Raw genomic sequence first — 20,184 nt, forward strand, 5'->3', positions numbered from 1 at the left:
GGGGGAGGGGGGAAAGGAAATGGTCCAAGGAGGTAAAAGGACTCCTTGTCTGTTTTAACAAAGTCACATTTCAGCTCAACGTGGAACATTTTCACTTATATCCATCTGCTTCAGAGATTGTCATCAAATAATGACCCCTAAATGTGTTCCCATGGACCAATACACATGACCCTTTACAAGGGACGACTGTCACTTAGCAACTAATAAGCTACATGAAATTTGTCCAGAGATGGGCTCAGCTGTCTTGATTTACTTTGACGAGAGACCTTGACACTGGACCACCGACACTGTGAGAGGCCTACCAGACCTGCCCAAGAAAACCTGTCATGCCCCCAAGCTTAACACACGATGATATTCTAGCCAGAGACAGATGCTTTATTTGGTTACAATTAAAAGCACCGGATGTTCTTTTCTCTTGACATATTAATGAGATGACGTTCATCATCTGCCAAATTTTCAACACTAATAGCTGCAACAATAACAATACCATGCATGGGCTGGACGTTAAGTTGGTTAAGACCTGATTTACGAAAATCCAAAAAAGGTGGGCACTAAAATGCTTGTTCACACTAACAGACTCACAATAAAAACCTCAAGCTTGTTGGATTAGGATGACCGCGGATGACTGTGAAGCTACACAGACATAAGGAAAACAAGGAAAAAAAATGTAAATTTTAAATTGACATTGAGACATGGGTCTTCTCCGGGTACTCCAGTCTCCTCCCACATTCCAAAGACAAGCATGGCAGGTTGATTGGGCGCTCCGAATTGTCCCTAGGTGTGCTTGTGAGTGTGGATGGTTGTTCGTCTCTGTGTGCCCTGCGATTGGCTGACAACCAGTTCAGGGTGTACCCCGCCTGCTGCCCATAGCCAGCTGGGAAAAGCTCCAGTACCCCCCACGACCCTTGTGAGGAGCAAGAGGTTCGGAAAATGGATGGATGGATGGATGGATGGATGGATGGATGGATGGATGACATTGAGACAGTAAGTTAAAAAGTGACTTACCGGTAAGCTACTATGCTATATGCTACTATGCTAACGATATCCAAAGACGAAAACAAACTATTATCATTAAGTCGAATTACGCTAATGGGCAAACATGGTTTCCTCCACTTTCTGCTCCCCGTCAAAGTTCAATTAATAATCCGAAAAATTAACCTGGCAGTAGCCAGATGGATATTACATGTCAAATTTCATCTTCGTTCTTGTCGAAGGGGGGGAAAGCACGAACATCTTACCAGCTAGAAATGCATGAAGCGCCTCTCGCTATTCAACGTTCAACAAGGAAACGGTGAGTCATTCTGCAAAAACAGAATTAATTGTAGCATCCATTCATCCATGTTAGGTTGTTTGTTAGCCCCTGTGTCGGCGCTGGCTTCCTGGTTTTGTCACAGTTGCATATCCCGCCCCCAAACACAATGTCGCTCCGTGATTGGTCCGAACCAACGGCGGTTATCTGCGGGAGCGGTACAAGATGTATTCTCCGGAGTTTGTGAACTCACAAACACCATGAGAATTCATCTTTCGAGAGCAAGGTTACCGAAAAATGTCAAATTATGAAAGTTCTCTTTTTTTGTTGTTTCATTGTGGATATCAACATAATGCAGGGGCGGATTTTTTATTTTTATTTTTTCCTAGTGGGTCACAGGGCTGCTAACCACCCCAAAATTTCCTTATCATCTCATAACAGAAAGCTGTCACGTAGTATTTTTTATTTTTTTTAATAACTGCAATTTAGTTGTAGGTTTTACATATTTTTAATAAATTTCAATGTGAAAAATTCCAAAAGGGCCCTTAACATATGTTAACTTTTCTGTATGCAACCCTGGTAGGAAAAAGTACTGAGATTTTGACACAATTACAAACTGGTGTCAAAGTGAACTCTGGTGGTTTTCACAATGGATAATTTGACAGGGTGGCAAATGCTAAAATAAAGTTTGAAGTGAGAGAATAGTACACACGACACATACTGTATGTGCACAGTAAACACAATACGTCTGCACTTCTTCTGATGACTGACTGTGGGTTCGGTTCGTGTGTGGTACCGGACGTTTTGAGGTTGCTTTAACATAAGCTTTACAAGAAAGTCAGCATGTGTGACATTCTTTGTGGTATGTTAAGAACCCGTGAGTGACGACACACGCTCACACTCACACACACGAGTTCTTGTACTTCACATCAAAGTGGTGACATTGAGCGCACAACTTCAATAAAAAGGTCAAGCGCAGCGGATCGCCCACCGTCAAAGCAGTGATAGGAATATCCCTCATACATAAGTGTGTGTGAGGGTGATGCAATGAAGGCGTGAGATTGAGAGAGCATCTGTCTCAGTGTTTTTGTGTCACAAGGTCAAAGGAGCATGTTGGCTCTGACTTTCAATGTGTCGAGCTTCACTGTCAATTACCTTACTTAATATGTTAGCCACATGCACAACAAACGTAATATCTGTTTTTTTTTTCCTAATAACAAAACAGTTAAAACCAATTTTTCACAAATGCAAGAAAAAAAAGAGCTGAGAATTGTTATTGTTCTCACGGCATACTTAAAAAAAAAAAATCAGATTTTGCAGGTTGACCTAATATTTTGTTATCCTCTTATTCCACTGACTCTGACTTCTGTTTGTGTGTAGTTGTTTAATTGCAACCTCAGAACGCCTAATTATGCGGTTGTGCATATTTTATGACGAAAACATTCCCTGACGTGAAGAGCCGAACTTCATAGCAAGAGTCTTCACGATAATTAGATTTTACATGCAAACCGGGATACATAACACAAGGACATTTTTGGTGGTTTGCAATGCATAAAGCGTGGCTTGTGAAAATACGCTGCAGGGCTATTGGCAACTATTAACAGTGTGTTCCTAACCACCCCGATGTGTTAGTGGAAAAGGGAGCAGGGGGTGTAAAAATTGAGAGACACTGAGGGAAAACAAAAGCAATGTGAGAAATATGGAAGTTCCAAAGGTGTGCTTGACAAATCATAGAATGAAAGCTGAGTTGCAGCTCAGTGATAAGGGGTGGACAGACATTTTGAAAATGAGCGGACACGCTCTCAAATACATTTTGGTCAGAGATGAAGGAAATATTCCTTTAGTTTTGCTAGATAGCTTGCTTTGCTGGACTTGACATTGCAAATCATGTAGTTATGATGCTGACTCCCATCACTCAAGTCAACTCAATATTTATAGAGCACTTTAAAACAACCACCACTGTTTTCCTAAGATGGAACACAGGGTCAATGAAACCAGCAGGGGGCCCAGAATTGAACCCTGTGGAACACCATATGTTCTGTTATACATGTGAATTCATTTGTATTGTACATATTTTTCTGACCGCTTTTTTTTTTTTTTGCTTGACATAGTAGGAAAGGATTACAATAATAAAGAAACACATGACATCACTACAACCACAAGTTGAATATTGAGCACACCAAATTCCACGTAGCACAGATAGGCTAAGCAATGTAACGTGATCCCCTGAGCCAATGATGACCAAGCGGGGCATATCATAGCTGAAGTTTAATGTCCACATTGTCTATGTAGTCTTTGGTAACAAATTGACATGCATGTTATTGGAGTTTAGGAGGAAACCAGAATAACCTGAGCAAGCCAATCAAAACACATGGAAAACATGCAAACTCATCACAGAAGGGTCAGAGTCGAGATTCTGACACAGAACTTCTTGACAGTGAGCTAGAAGTGCTAGCCGTAAACACCATGCAAGCACATTTTAGCTTGGGCCGCCTTTTTTTTTTTTTTTTTTTTAAATTAAATTTTCCAACTGGGGAAAATATTGAAACAAGGCTATAATTGTGTGTTTTCCCAGAGATAATGTTTTCAATTTGTAAATTTACAGTTGTAAGGCAAGGTTCTTAAGTGCAATGTTCTGGCACTCTGACCCTGATTCCTTGAATAAATGGTTCAATCTGAGGTCAGCAAGAAAGCACAAATGGCTTCTGTCAAAGCCATTTGTAATTGTTTCCCCCATATCTCCAAGATGGAAGAACGTTACATTTTCTAAATGAAGTTATTAGTATTAACACCTGAAACCTTTACACATCACCAGGCGGATTTTCAGCTTTTGACTCAGTCAGGATTGCATTTCCCATTGGAATGTTCTTTTTGTACTCACCAGCTATTAGATTCATCCGAGGAAGTGATTAATAGAGCCCAGGACAGACATAATCAGATATGTGACTGGTGTCAAATGAGTCAAACCACATAAGAATTTGGAGCCTTGTGTGTTAGTATAGTGAGAAGTGACACTATAGCTGCACAGAGTAAAGCATTTCCTACAACAAATGTGAGATGGTTCTATGAGGCCATTTGTGGCATGTCCAGTTGGAAGGATACTGAGGTGTGTATGTGTAAGACAGATGTCCCTTCTGAAAGGGAGTGGTAGTATGACAGTTGGCTTTCACTCTCTGTGTACGTGACATGGCAATCATGCCAAAGAGACTGGCTGTAGTTGTGGTCAATGTATCCACTATTTTTTTATTTATTTTTTTGTCAGATTCAAATGAAGGTAATACTAGATACTCCTTAAAGCCAATATGCTACACAAATGCACACCATTTCCTTTTCGATTGTAAACATTTGTTGCTATCTTCTTTAGGGTGACCAAATTTTCAAAATAAATACTCTTCATTTTCCATCCATCCATCCATCCATGACCGCTTATTCCTCGCAAGGGTCGCAGGGGGTGCTGGAGCCTATCTCAGCTGGCTTTGGGTCGTAGGCGTGGACTGGTTGTTAGCCAATTGCAGGGCAACTCTTCAATTTCACTTAAAAGAAATAAATAACCAAATAAATATTTTTTTTCAGGAATTACTCATAAAACAAAGTCAATCTAGCTTTAGCTTATGCTAAATGCTATCTTGACTTCAACAGCATGAAACAAGTCAATGCACACACTTCCATCCAAATTTTTTTGCTCAGCAATGGGAAGCTGCTTGTGCCGTTTACTTCGTGCCACTCCCACATTAAAACATTCCAAACATGCAGCCAGAAAAGCTCAGATTGTGTTGGGTCTGACCAGCGACCGCAACATTGGGCTAATAAGACTACATTTCCCATGATTCCGGTATCACACTGAGGGGTGAACATCTAAAAAGCTGGCAAATGTTTTCTTGTCAGAGTTTGTTCAAAGTCCCAACGTTCGCTAAACATTCGCAAGAAAACACGACATGAAAAATCATAAAATAATTGGATGTTTAAAGCATGTTTAGCGTACATTGTGACCTTGAACGAAACCTGACAAGAATTCGCAAATGTTAGCCCCTCAGTGTGAAAGGCATATGGGCTTTAGACACAGAAGCAGGAAGTTCTGATAAAAGCAGGAAAAAATTGTGGGGATGACAAAATTTGCCGTGACCCGTGTCACAAGGCTCAAAATCTGAGACTGTCCCCGTTAAACCGAGACATCTCCTTCTCAATCCCGCTCTTGGTAGAATTGCAAACCAGATCAAGGTTTCCTGCTCAATATCACGTAGCCGAACAGAACTGTGACAATTATGTGATTGTTCACTCACTTATCCTGCATGATCAGTTATCCAGCGTGGCTATTGCAACTCAGCTGTGACTATACCAATTTCATACATGGTTTCTTTTTTGCAAATTTGATTCCAAAAGGGCAGTATGGACGAAGCGCAATTAACACGTTATCTATGCCCAGTTCACCCGCAACCCTAACGAGGACAAGCACTGGATGATGATTCCAAAAGGTTACTCATAATCTCCCATTGCTGCAAAATTGACTAAAAGGTTGCTCGTGCCTCCAGTGTGAGCACATGCGCCATGAGCTCACCACACTAATGCAGTTGATGTAGTTTGGGTGTTGTGATGACAGCACATGTGTCATTATGGTCATGTCTCCACTTTCACTTCTTCTGGTTCTGAGTGAAATGAACTGCTGTTTTCCTTTCAGTGACAATGCATGAAGTATAAAAACAATATGACTTCACCCTCGCTGGGAACTTCCAAGTCAAAGAAACATAATTTGGTCCACAACTGACATTATGTAGCATTAAACTGGATAAAGAGACTCGGGAGAATGAGAAGATCTATGAGTTTTTGGAAACGTGAATTCCTGTGGAAACAGTGATGTCATGACAGCCTGTTTGGTGCATACGCACACTCACACAATAGCATTGTCTGTTTAAATCGGGACTTCTTAACCGTGATCACATTTCCCAGCCTGACTGAGATGTTGGGTCAACAGTTCAAGACAGACTGTAGTTCACATGCACACTTTCAAACAACCACAAAAGCCTGTTGGACCTTTGGAAGACCCTTAAAAAACAATATACCGTACACCAAATAAACACAAACCGCGGTTAACAAAATCCACCTAAAAACGTTCAGCTTACAGTTGATATGACAACCAAATACAAGCCCGCAACCCAATTGGCACTCCTACGGTGGTGTGCAACTCAAATTCTCTCATAGTTTGTGTGGCTCTGATTTGACTTTGTGCTAAAGTCCAACCGTTGCACAAGATCCAAACCTCTGGTTCTCGTTCACGTCTTCAGTCTTGTCTTTACACGTGATCAGTGAACAACATAAACAAACCATGACGTCTTCTTCTCTTGAGAAGAACTTCACAAATTAACCTACAAAAGATTGCCATGCACTATCTTTATCATTTTAATAACCTTCAGACATAATCATTTTACTTAGAACTTGCACAGTTGCTGTGACCGGGTCACACTGTGAAGGTCAATAAAAATAAATAAATAAAAATGAGTTGCAGTAAAAGCAACTACTGTAGTCTGACTGAATACCATAAATCATTTAATGCTCAACATTGAAACTGAATTTTGAGGAATTTTACCACAAACAGCCTTTTGTGAGCCTTTGACGGAGATTGAGAGATTGCTTTTTGTTTTTGAAAGCCATTATAAGCAAAGAGTTATCGTTGTGGTTTCTACAAACTAATAACTCTTTTACAAGTGGAATATTCCACAGAAAAGAAAAAGAAATATGTCTAAGCAGTAGTGATTGTGGCTTGTGTGGAGTAACAGGATAAGAGAAAAACAAGTGTTATAATTTGTCAGGAATACAGCGTACCATATATTTTTCCAGTAAGTGGCACATCTGCATTCCGATTAATGTGCCCTTTTTCAGCCTCCTAGCAATACTTTTTAAAAAGTCATCATAGTTTATTATGTATTTCCCTTCACACATTTCCTCTGTTTTTCTCCAAAGGCTTCATATTTCTTCAAATGTTTTTCTATTGCCTATCTTTCTCTGGATTGTTTCTCTTCAGGCTTTGACCTCTGTGATCACTCTCATGTTTGATTCTCCTAATGGGTCACGCTTCTTTAAACATCCACAAACACACACAGAGAGAACCTTAGTTTTGTGCTTTGTGTTGGTGACTTTCATGACATTTATAGAAAAAGTGCCCAGTGTTTTTAAGCCAAGAATCGGATCGCATGGCAGGTTACCACTTGTTTTAAATAACTAAGTAATTTAATTGCAATAAATTTCATATCAATTTAGAAATAAAATACATTTTCACTTAGCCCATCCTATTTCTATTGAATCTGTCCAGCAGGGTTTAACCTGTACTGGTTGGCAGTCAATCACAGGGCACATCGACAGTAGCTAATCTGTAAGGATGTGTTTGAAAATGCGGGGTCACTGTTGAAGTCCCACTATGAACAAATTATAGAAATGGCAACTAATTGTTAGGGAGATGCTTTGGTAGTAATGAATGTGAGTAAACAAAGATCACATGTGGGATTCCACAAGGGTCCATTCTTGCACCACTTCTATTTAATATCTACACACTCCCCCTTGCTCAGATTATTGCACAACACAATGACACACAACATTACATTTTAATGTCATCACATGACTATATCCATCCATCCATTTTCTTAACCGCTTACTCCTCACAAGGGTCACGGTGGTGCTGGAGCCTATCCCAGCCGTCATCGGGCAGTAGGGGGGGGTACACCCTGAACTGGTTGCCAGCCAATCGCAGCACATGACTATAGTCCCTTACATTTATCGAACCAATATCAGATGGACCAGAATTTTCTCCTGCTCAGTCAGACAAGACAGAAGTAATTGTTTTTGGCCCCAAAAAGGTAAGGTGCAAGATCAGCGATCAACTTGACTCCATGTCATTGAAAGCTACCAATTTAACCAGAAATGTTGGAGTAATTATTGACACAGAGCTGAATTTTAATTTCTAGCTTGCTTACTGGTTACTAAAGTGCCCTTGAGCAATGTAGTACTGCACCACACCCCCCTGCTCAAGAAGGAGCACACTTTTTTTTATAGCCTTTTCACACTGCACTCTCTCATTGTGAAAGTGTCACGAGATGATGCAAAATGACTAGTTGCCAGCATGCCCATATTTGAAAGTGCTGACACAGGAGCCGTATCCTCCATTGTTGCAAAAGAAAGCCCTGACTTTGCTCATTTTAGGAAGGAGGACACAAAATATGAAAATTTAAAAATATGATGCCTGTTATCATGATGACTACAACTTCTACCATACAGTAATTTTATTTTTTAGATATATTCCTGCCAGCCCACCAAAATTGTGCACCCCTTTCCTAAACAGGTTCTTTTTGTATTAAGTGCTTGCACGCTGACCTTAAAGTGCACAACTTTCACTGTGTGTTGATGCACTGCGGCTATATGCAAGCTTTGAGAGCACAGACTGTGATTGTTCTCTCTGGGTGTTAGCTTTCGGAGCAGGAAGTGCACGCTCGGGTCAGGGAGGGATCTAGGCACGCTCAGTCTGCCCACATCTGTTCAAATAGAGACCCTCGAAGTCGCGCAGGAAATGTGTGTGTGTACGCGTGCGACAGAAGCCATTCTTTGTGTACATGATTTATAAAAGTAATTGACCTTATGCTGTAATACAGCCGCCCATATTAAGTAACAGAGGGAGATCTGTCATGTACCTGCTGCAATGGCAAGCACTGCATGCACAGCGCTAACAAGGAATATAACCTATCAATCTGACCTCTCTTTTCAACTACTTCGAACATCTGGATTTTCTAAAACAACAAAAACAATAGATTTTTTTTTTTGTGAAACATAGCAAGATAATCCTTGAACATTTTGATGATCATTTTGGTCGCTTGATTTTAATTATTACACTCCACAATTACAAAATCAACATTATCATATATATATATGTGTGTGTGTGTGTGTGTGGGTGTGTGTGTGTGTGTGTGCGTATTAGTGGAGTTGTTTTAATTTACACATTTGCACCTTTTTTTAAATTTTAAAATAACTAATTTAATAAATTTAGTTTAATCCAAAAGGAACTTGCATAATTATTGTGTTCAATTTTTTTTTGTTTTATTTTTTTACATTTAAAATAAATTATCGTCCTAATCAGGATTCCAATTACCAAAATAATCGTGGTTAATATGTTCTTCATAATCGAGCAGCCCTATTTATTTATTTATTTATTTATTTATTTATTACTTTTGGTTAATTTAAAAAAAAGTTGTAATTTATTTATTTATTTATTTATTTATTTATTTATTTATTACTTTTGGTTAATTTAAAAAAAAAAGTTGTTTCAGTTTGACCTATTATTTTATCAATAAACATGCGGTTAGAACCTTCAGCATTATTTGTTAATATGACAATTCCCAATTTCCCACACTCCCCAACTCCCTTCAAAAAGAACTAAAGAATGAAAACATAACTTTCCAGTGCATGGAAACAAAAAACAGAAGACAAATAGTCACCGTCAAAGGCGCATCTGGATATAAAATGACTACAAAGTAGGCGACTGCACGAAGAAGAAAACAGCTGGTTGCGATTCCGTTTTAGTGCGTAGTGATTCCCACATGGTTTGTCAAGTTTTACCTTTTCTCACCAGCTCTCCACCGTGCAGATTGGATTTATAGTGTTGGAATGCTATGGTAATATTAAAACATATTACCACAACAAATTGGGTCTGTACACTGGATTATTAAAAAAAAATAGTAGCCGAAGAGCTCTCACATTAGTGTTTTTGAATGAATGAAACACTAACATGATACATAAAATGGTACGTTCTCTGTACCATTCTCTTATATTTACCATTTTGCATTGATGAACAGATCAGTCATCTTACTACAGAATGGTCTTGGTTTAGTTCTGATTGTGGAGATGGGATTCAGCTGCTGCTTTGTGGAGGTGTGGATCTACTCAAGTGGGACGCAAGGCCCCGGACCACCCCAAAAGTGAAAACTTAAAACTATTTGCCTTAACAGACTTGGTAAAGAACCAATTTCAAGAGCTGAGTATTTCAGCACACTTCCAACATCTCAGTCCAAATTTGGAAATGAATCACAAAAACAAGACGGAGAGGAATTGACTCATTTCGCATTAAATTGTCTGCATTTGGGTCTTCAAAGAGGAGCGTTGTGGTTTCATGTGGTGAATCAGTACCCGATGTTTTACGACGACAACCGGCTTCCATCCAAGCTGCGTGGCACCATGTCGACATGGTAGCTCTACACTATTACCATCAACGGGGCCAGACATCACACACATGTAAACACGTGAAGGCTGCATCATGAGATTTTGTGATGGCAATAAACGATGTCTGCAACACGCCCCGTTGATTAATGCTCACTTACTGAGTCCTGTGATGAATTCAGAAGGGTGGAGGGAGCAAATGTGAGAGAGGGAGGAAAGAGAAGCTTTCAGTAAAGTCAGGACAGGATGGAAAAAAAAAAGGAAGAAAAAAAAAAAGAAAAAAAAAAGAGTGAACGGTACAAGATGTCATCAGTGATGTGACGAAGGAGTGGCCCAGATGAAAATGAAGGATGCGGTGGATCATGGCGACACCCTGCCTAATTGTGGGGAGATTTGACGTGATGGAAACGAGGAGGGAAAAAGATGAGATTTTCATCCATCCATCCGCTCTATCCCTATCCTCACAAGGTCACGCGTGTACTGGAGCCTTGACACGAGACTATGTTGTAGAAAAATTATCATAACATATACAAAAGCAATGTATAAAATAAAAATAAATAAAATATCAAGCAAATAAATAATGTAAATGAACAGAGCTACCTGAAACAAGATAATTGTGTCTTAAAAGTATGCAAAAATTTGCATCTAGTGGATAAATATTAAGTTAAACAGATAATAATAATTTCTCTCTCTCTCTCTCTTTCTCTCTCTCTCTCTCTCTCTCTCAACTGTTAATTGCACTTGGGCTCCCCCTTGTGGTCGAAGGGCCCTTAGCAGGTGCTGACTTCATTATTGTGGTCACCCCCAAATACAATCTGATTGCAGGTGACATAATTGCCAAAGTGTGATTCGGTATCTTGGCACAGCCGTGTCCTTAACCTTCGCTTCGTAGGTGCTTTGTGAAACTGGGGTCAAAGTGCAGCCACTATTAGGTTCGTCCCAAGTTTCATGCAAACGAAATTCTTACTCTCCATTGGCAAAGCAGTGTGAGGGCTCAAGCTTCGGTCTGTGTTGTGTGTTGTGAAAAGAATCATGCCACAAAACAAGAAAAATAAATAAATAAATAAACAAATACAAGAAAATATAATAATGCATGAGTCCCCAGGGTGTGCTCTCTCCTCCAATGCTGCCATGATTAGAAAGCAATCAATCTATTGTTGGCAAACGAAAGCACTGACAGCCAGACAGGACCCAGACAAAAATGGCTGACATTTAACATGTATTAAAATAAACATACAAATCAAGGTCAAGCTCACCAATGAGAAAAAAAAAAAAAACAGTACTAAGAAAATAACAATCGATGGATAGTTCAATGTACTTGTGGATGTTTTAGGCTCCTACATAATTATTGTTAATTTAAAAAATTAAAAAATTAAATACAAATACGCAAATTGTTATTGATTTTTTTTCATCCTATTTACATTATTTTTGTATATAATTTTGAATTATATCTTTTATATCAGTTTTTATTTTTACTTTTATTTATTTATTTTGTATTTATTTATTTGCAGTTTTGGTACTCCATAAAACGAATGTCTGCCTCAGCAGTGGAGAAACCAAGGTGATTGTAATTTGTGCTATTTGTGATACATCAATAATCATCCACTAGATGGTAGCATTACTCCATACTGACTGACGTAGTATTAGATTGGTTGACTCCAAACAAAAAAATGTTTTATTTATTTATTCATACCACCGCCATTTGCTAGTTTTCATTCACATACAGTAGGCCTACACGTTTTATTCATTTTAGGGGGCGCTGATTCTATTTATAGGAACCACTACGTTACATTTGTGCGTGTTTCTGTATTTGTGCATTGATTATTTGAAATTTAATGCGTAGGTGGGGGTTATGGGGACATAAATTCTGTAATGATCCATATGCCGATTATGTGCGTCTTTATTAAATAAATCCACGCTAATTTACCGACACAAGCAAAAACAATGTGAGCACTTTATGAACTAATCGATCCTCTGAAATGTACCAATGAGCTGAACCTGAATGCGAATGTGGATATTGAACTATTTTTATGAATGAGTGGCAAGGTCCTCGTGACGCCATTAGCCAATGAGCCGCACCTGCAGCCGCCTGCAACAACAAGAGGCGCCCACGCGCTCGTCGTGCACAGCCAACAGCAATCTCAGCTGGCAGACGCCACGTTCGCTCGCCCACGCAAGCACGCGCGCACCGACGGATCACGTCACGTCACGTCTGAACGACCTTTCAAGCACGATGGCTTTTAAAGGCAGCAACGGCGTGGCCGTAGAGAGACGCGCGGATCTGGCGTCCCTCTTCTGCATGATCGGGCGACACGGTCCGGCCGTGGCTCTGGCCGTGTTCGCCATGGTGTCCGTGCTGGCGGGTTTCGTCATCTACCGAACCGTGAGGGGGAGGAGGAAGAAGAAGGCACCAGCAGGGGAGACGGACCGAGGAGAGGGAACGAGCCCCCACACCGAGGCCGAAGAAGCGGTGACGCAAGCCGGGCTAGAGCCGCAAGCGTGTGCGGCTTCAACAGGTATGTGTACCAATCACGATTGTTACGATTACCATCGGCTGGGGTATATGTGGTTTTAACCTCTTATTTGTCATATAATGTCATTTTTGCCTTAAATGCCAAACAATGCTGCACCAAAGTGAACTTGAAGCTGTTCTTGAACCACTTGGACAATCGGCACAATTTTGGTGTCTTTTTAATTATAACACTTTTTTATTTTTTTTTATTTTTTTATTTTTTAAAAGACAAATTTTATGTTCGTTTAATTATTTTTTGCAATATCTGCCTTGAAAATTAATTTTAGAATGGTGACTAGGACTTCAGGATCAAAGCTTGAGGTCTTCTTTCTTTAATTCCAGTTCAAATTTGACAATAATAGGACAGAAAATGAGCATTTTACACAGGATTTTCCAAAACGGGTTTATCCGAACATAAAGTGTCATTTGGGTGACCTTTTGAAAGCCCAGGTCAAGTCTGATTCAAAATTCATTTTAATGTGTTACTATTCTATTCTAGCCATAGTTGAGACTATATCCACCTTTTGACATGAAACCAAAGAGATATGCCCCTTTATTACATGCTATGACACATTTTGATCCTCTGTCATGAAGCCAGCAGGGATGGCTTTTTTTTTTTAGGGGGGGGGGACAAAAAACAGTCAAGACCGACATATTCATAATCTTATTGGCTGTTCAATATGTCAATCACCATGACATCGTTGTGAATGTTTCCTGCATCGTAGAGGGAGGACCTTTTACGCCCACATTGTCATTGGCCATGACAGACAAGGGGAGACTAGGTGATTGGACGGCATATGGTGTCAATCACTCCCCACGTGGGTCTTCTGCTCTTTCTCCCTTACATTTTGTTTGCAAACCGCTAGCAATGAATGCTAACTCAAACAAGCATAAGAATGGGTGAATTTTGTACGTGTTTGGCAAGTTGTAGCAACAAAAAAAAACATGGCTTTATGACATTGGAGGGTTTACTGGTGTTTGACTTAAAAACAAAACATAAACAAAAAAAGTTACCCTGGCAACCAGCACGTCGATGTTCTATTTTCGTGAAGGTCAGGGGACCAGAGGAAAGATCAAAGGAACGAAAGATGAAGCAAAGCGAAATCCAGCACCAACCAGGCACCACCAAATCCAGAATCTTTCACCAACCCCAGAAACATCTAAATTCCAACAGATTAGGGAGCTCTCAAGAGGCCAGATAAAAAACTGAAGGAAGGATAGATGAAGCAGAGTGAGATCCACAGACACCAGTCTCCACTGATTCAGCGACCAGTGGGAGGGAAAAGCAAATTCTGTTCGACTCTCAGTAGATGCTGGTGTGATGGTGGATCAGGTTTGTATGAGAACAAACGGTTGGCCCCGGTCCGACAAGGCAAGCGCAGGCCGCTATGTGTTCATATAATGTATGAACATCCATATTTGGCTTACAAATGAGCAGAAGTGCTATTCTGCCATTTATGGTAAGTTATTTTCAAAGTATGAACCATATATTTGGATTTGGAGACCTTGCCAACCAGGCATTCACCTATCTTGTCTGTTTACTCGACAACGACAACAATACAATGCTTAGAGCAATAATTCTGCCTTTCAAAGACATAGAAATGTTCAAACTGTCTTATATTTATAAAAGTAATTCTTTTTATTGTAAAAATTTTTAATTTTCGTTTGTCAATATCATACGTCAGCATTTGGGTTTCGTTTAAATATATTTCGGTATTGCTACTGTATAGAAGGAAGATCAGTCATTTGAAAATTGTAGTTTAACGTTATTACACAGCAAGTGACCTTTCTTTCAAAAGATCTTGCACTCAACAAATATTTCATACATTAAGAAACTAATACTAAAATGTAGCATAATAATATCAAACCTCTAAAAGCTAATTCAAACCAAGTGAAATTAAACAGAAGTCAAAGCAAAAAAACTAAGGAAAAATTCAAAACTATAATAACCATGGTGAGAGGGCAACCATTTTAAAAGCACCGTTTAGTACCCAACAAAGTGTTGTACTATAAATCCAAAAGTACGAATTTAATATTGTGTATGTTTCATGTCATAGATGTTGATGATGTGGCAAAAGAGGACGACGACCCTACTAGTGGGACTCCCTTCCAAGTCAGACGCCGCATTGCTGCGAAGAGCTTGTCACCTTGCTCATCTGACATCCAAGCACCATTCAACCAACCATCTACCTCGCCGCACACGCAGCGAGTGAAGTCTGTGCCGTCATCTTTCACTGAAGCCCAGTTGCACTTGGAGGAGCCCAGTCAGAGTGTTGGGGCGGAAATTCAAGTGGAACCTGCCACTGTTTGCCATCTATATACGACAGATGCCGCGTTTAATGACGAAGGGATTTCAGAAGGCAGCTTGAAGGAGCCAGAGTCTAATTGGGATCAGATTTGCCAAGAACAAGTAAGAATTTATTTACCATTTTGTTTGGTGGTTGTTGTTGATGAACTTGTAAAAGGGCACAGACTATAATTGTAACATGAAACCCAGGAACTCTGGTCCTCAAGAGTCGCTGTGGAAGTAGACATCTAAAACAGGCAGGACTGTGGCTTTGGAGGTCCACAGTTTTCTACCGCTGCCCTAAGTCATTCACTGCAGGAGAAGAGATCATTGTGTTGTGTTTTTAATTGACATTTTATGCTACATCGTCATGTTTTTCTATTCAGGTATGTGATACAGAACGCCAAGAAGACATTGCTATGAACACAGATGAGGATAAAGCCGCACAAGAGGAAGAAAATGCTCGGCCTTTGTCAAGTAATCTAAGGCTTGAGCAAACCCTTCCCTTGAGAGATGATCTTGACAAACAAGATGACGAAACCACAGGAGAGACTGGAACAGTGGAGTACGACCTAGAAGATATTTCAACAGACAAGAGCCCAAAGAATGACTTTGTGGAGGTGATTCACCACCAACATGGTGCAGATCCAAATGTGTATTCCTATGATCACCTTGCTCCAGAAGTGGGACAGGAACATGCGGTTATCAATCAAGAGCAGGAGAAAGATGACGGGCACAGTTCTCTGGCCAATGAAACGACTGCAGAAGATTTAGATGACACAGCTGTTGATTTTGAGGCTCAGTCACCACAGTTGGATCCAGAAATCCTGACTGATCGTAAAGACGAACGCAGTCTGACAAGCGAAGAAGAGATGGACCTACTTCCTGATGAAAGTGGACTAGTCGAGAGTTGCAGTATTGTTGGCAGAAGTGAATATGTTGGTTCAAGTGTGCCATTTATGGTTGACCACGATATGCCAGGTATCACCTCTGAAACAACATCCCAAATTGATTTGAATGTTCAAGATGAAACACCAATGCCATCAGATGGCACTGATTCTGGCATTACTGAAAAAGGTCCAACCACTACAGAAGGTGAGGCACATTTTGCTTATTTCTGCGAACCCCACATTCTAGCTTCTCACCAAGATCGACAAAGTGTTCAAGAACTTGACAACATCGTTTCTATCATTCCTAAACCAGCGAGTGACAAAGATCATTATGACAACTTAGAGTCCAAAGCTTTTGAGGAGCCAAGGTTTGACTCTGCGGGTGAGAGAGATGCCAGAGAAGACTCCTCTCGTGAGGACATGGTGTCTTCCATTCAAGACCAACGAAATGATCAAAATGTTGATTTTTCCAGTGTTGTTTCTGCTCCTCCTCCTGTCATGATCGAAGACAAAATGAACCCACCCAAGCTTCAAATCCGCCTACCACTCTTTGAGCCAAGCGATCTGAGAGATGAAAATATATATGCTGGCGGTGAAGAAAGTGGGATTTCCAGCATGGCCGTCAGTCCTGAATCGCTTGATCCTGGGAGTAACTTTGGCACCATTGAGATACCAGTGATAGATCATGAGTCACAGGCTGAGGCTCAAACTTGCCTTTGGCCAGACGATGCAACTCGATCAATCTTGGAGAAAGATGTGGTGGCGTATGAGCCTCACCCAGCTCCACTGCCAGAACAGCCATGCGGTCCGATCGTAGAATGTGCTAACGTTGAGCCATTGGCGGAAAACGAGGGCATGTTTGGCCGTGTAATTGAGGAAGGCAACCAGAGAAAGACAGACAAGTTTACAGTGCCGGTCCGGAGTGATGAATTGGAAAAGCAGGCAGACGTGAAAGTTTCTGAGGTTTCAGGTGATAATAAGAAACTGGAATGTAAAGAAAACAAAGGGGCACCGATGGAAAAAGACGAGGACTTTGTGAAGACTGAAATAAATATCATGGAGGCAACTATGGACCATAATGAATGGATCACAGACGGCAACCTCAACTTTCCCTGGATGAATCTCGCTGTGCCATCTTTTGGTGGCGAAATCCGCACAGTAACCCAACAGCTTCCCACTGAAGAATCCAGCCACCCAGATTCAGAGCCTCAATCTGTTCCTCAAGTCAACCAAACTGACGGATGTGATTTTGAAGCAAACAAAAGCAAAAAAGTCAACGTGACCTTCCGCGTCCACTACATCACCCGTTCACCGTTCCAGAATTTGGCAGTAACTGGGAACCGGCGGGAGCTTGGGAACTGGAAGGAGTTCATCCCTCTGGAGAGCGCAGAGGGTGGATACTGGGCCGCCGTGGTGAGCCTTCCCGCCGGGAACTATGTCCAGTGGAAGTTTGTGGTGGTTGAAAAGGGAGCGGTGTGTCGCTGGGAAGAATGTGGCAACCGGCTGCTTGATACAGGATGTGGCAAAGACCTGCTTGTGCACAAAGTGTGGGGATTCCTGTAAGAAGTGATGGGGAAATGATCACCAGGACTGGTTGATGCTAACACCAAGAAGTCAGACCTACAACATTTATATTGATATGGTCACTACATGACACCGTCTTTGTGTGAAATAGAAATTTTCCTATTTAAATATGGGCGGTTTTAAAATGGGGCTAGAGGACGAGTTACGTAATTTTGTAAGGTTAATGATCGGATCATCAAAGGGTCTTTGGGTGGTGTCTCACACTCGCGCACATGCAGTATGTCACAACTCAACGATAGTAATATTTTCCACGCAAATTAATGTCGCTCCGTGTTTACTCCAATTTGATTGTTTGTTTGGTTTCAAATGTGGCATTATGCACTGTCCACACTGGCGGAAGGGAAGTATAGCTGCTGTGCTAATGAATGGCTGTACAAGCAATTTATTATTTTCAGGGAGGCAAGCCTGTATTCTAACATGGCTTCCCTAAAAAGTTTGAAACCATCTAGATACATAGTACTCTTGTTCAAAGGCAATATCGGATTTATGCAATGAGCAGCTTTTTAAACTGAACAAGTTTTGCCAGTGTAATTGATTTGGCAATACTGTTTATGCTGCTGGGATATGCCCCACGTGAAAACATGCAGTTCACTTTTTTTACTACCACAATAATCAAAGCAATAACTGGTGTGCATCAATGGCCGGATATTGTAAACTAGAAGTGTGATGCTGCTTTTTGACCAAATGCATGTTTCATCGTTGCTCTAGTGCCTTGTAAAACATCAGTTAGATTTTTAATCTGTCTTGTCTATTCTAAATATTATGCAATCGTATGTTACTACTGAATGTACCTTAATAAATTTATATGTGGAAATATGTCGCAGTTAATGCATTTATTAAAGGCCAGTTATTTGAATGTTCCTGTGCCAGTCTTAATTTTTCAGACAAGCATAATTTCTGAGTGCATGTTAATGTGAGCATGGAGTTAGTTTTTTTTTTTTGTGAAAAACAAAACTCAGATGATAATAAAATGTCTGTTCATACTTGAAAAATTCCTGGCAAGACTTAGCTTGCTGAATGTGCACAAACTGCTTGCCCGCACTCTTATCCAAAAGCATATTTTTAATAGTCTACTTGCCGTGTTTAGCATTCACGTTGAGATATCGGACTTGTATTGCTTGCGGTTTGTAGTTGTAATATCACCAATCAACACTAGATGGCAGACATGACTTGAGCTTACACTGGTTTTATATTACGCAAACTACATGAGTAGGTTTTTTTTTTTTTTTTTTTTTTTTTTTTTGGGGATTTGCAGTAACATGCAGGACAAACATACCTTTTTTTTTATTTATTTTTTGTCGGTGGGGGGGGGGGGGGGGGGGGTACACAAAGTTCTTACACTTTGGTCACTTATTTGCTCTGCTCTGAACTTGAAATTGGATCCCTGTGGTGCCTCCACATTTGGAAGACCTTTCCTCTCCAGAGTGACTAATACGCACGTGAGCCTCCCCTTTGCTTTAGAACGCTGAACCTTTTGTGGGATCAACAACCTGGGATGGGTCTGACCCACTTTGAAGGACATCAGCAGGACTTTGTCCAGCAGTTTCCTTTTTTTCAAGCCAAAACGCCAGTTCAGAACCGACACAACATGAACTAATATGCCAGCATAGGATAGAAATCATCCAGTGAGGCTGCATTAGCTTCACTTTGATCAGGAGAAAAACAGTAATAATGTAAGGAACAACTGATAAAATGTAAACTTTCAAGTGTAATCTAAATTTGAGATTAGCAACTGCCAGATTTTGTTGATAAAAGTGTGGTTTAGAGCTCTTCATATGATATCTTGGGTCTTCTGACATACAACGCACTCTCTTGCCTGCTAATGTGTCAGTACAGAGTGTGCGCACTTTCTAAGGTTGAGGGTAATCCTTTATTTAGACCTGAGGCTTACAACTGACACCACTTTAGTCTCTAGTTATTCGTCTCTCTCAATATCACACAGACACACTCATCTGTCAAACATACTGACAGTGAAGCAGCTGCCGTAGTTTGATCTTAACCCAAATGACGAACACAGACCTTGACCCAAGACCTACGCAAAAATTTTCACAGCTTAAACACTCCCTAGGACCGGTGGTCCCCAACCGTTGGGTCATGGACTGCTACCGGATGGCACATGGAGACTAAATAAAACATTTTATGAATTAACCAAATCAAAATAAAACTAGGTTATCTTTGTAAAGTGGGACTTTCTGGGCTAACTACAACAAAACCAAAACAAAATTACAGAGTAGACAGGACATAACGCATTATACACCGTAGGTGTGTCTAGTTCATTCAGAGGAGGGGATTTTTTTATTTATTTATTTTTTTTTAAGTCTCAGACAGACGAGCCAATCATCACGTAGTAGCAGAATGTCTGCCCCACTTTTCCTGAGCGTTCGATGAGTGGGGAAAACCCCAGTATTTATCCAATGACCGTCCAGTTTTGCACAATGGAACAATCCAATCCGACTGTGTAAATAAATAA

The 20,184-nt window shown here is 40.5% G+C and overlaps 2 protein-coding genes across 3 annotated transcripts in view; one reads left to right on the forward strand and one right to left on the reverse strand.

Annotated features, from left to right (window-relative positions):
- The window catches only part of lpar1 (lysophosphatidic acid receptor 1), a 62,559-nt gene that overhangs the window by 39,334 nt on the left and 3,041 nt on the right, over window positions 1-20,184 (reverse strand). Inside the window, exon 1 of one of the 2 annotated variants that reach the window (XM_077497151.1) lies at window positions 1,239-1,335. The exons of the other annotated variant lie outside the window; for it this stretch is intronic. The gene's annotated coding sequence lies outside the window, so the exon portion shown is untranslated. Of the gene's footprint in view, window positions 1-1,238; window positions 1,336-20,184 lie in introns of those variants that run through there. 2 annotated transcript variants of the gene reach the window in all.
- Window positions 12,510-18,570, forward strand: stbd1 (starch binding domain 1). Its single transcript, XM_077497770.1, has 3 exons — window positions 12,510-12,957; window positions 15,011-15,363; window positions 15,627-18,570. Exons 1-3 carry the CDS (start codon window positions 12,510-12,512, stop codon window positions 17,691-17,693), a joined length of 2,868 nt encoding a protein of 955 aa, XP_077353896.1. The 3' UTR covers window positions 17,694-18,570.

This window comes from Festucalex cinctus, chromosome 15, assembly GCF_051991245.1.
Source record: "Festucalex cinctus isolate MCC-2025b chromosome 15, RoL_Fcin_1.0, whole genome shotgun sequence".
In the NCBI taxonomy this organism is placed as follows: Eukaryota; Metazoa; Chordata; class Actinopteri; order Syngnathiformes; family Syngnathidae; genus Festucalex; species Festucalex cinctus.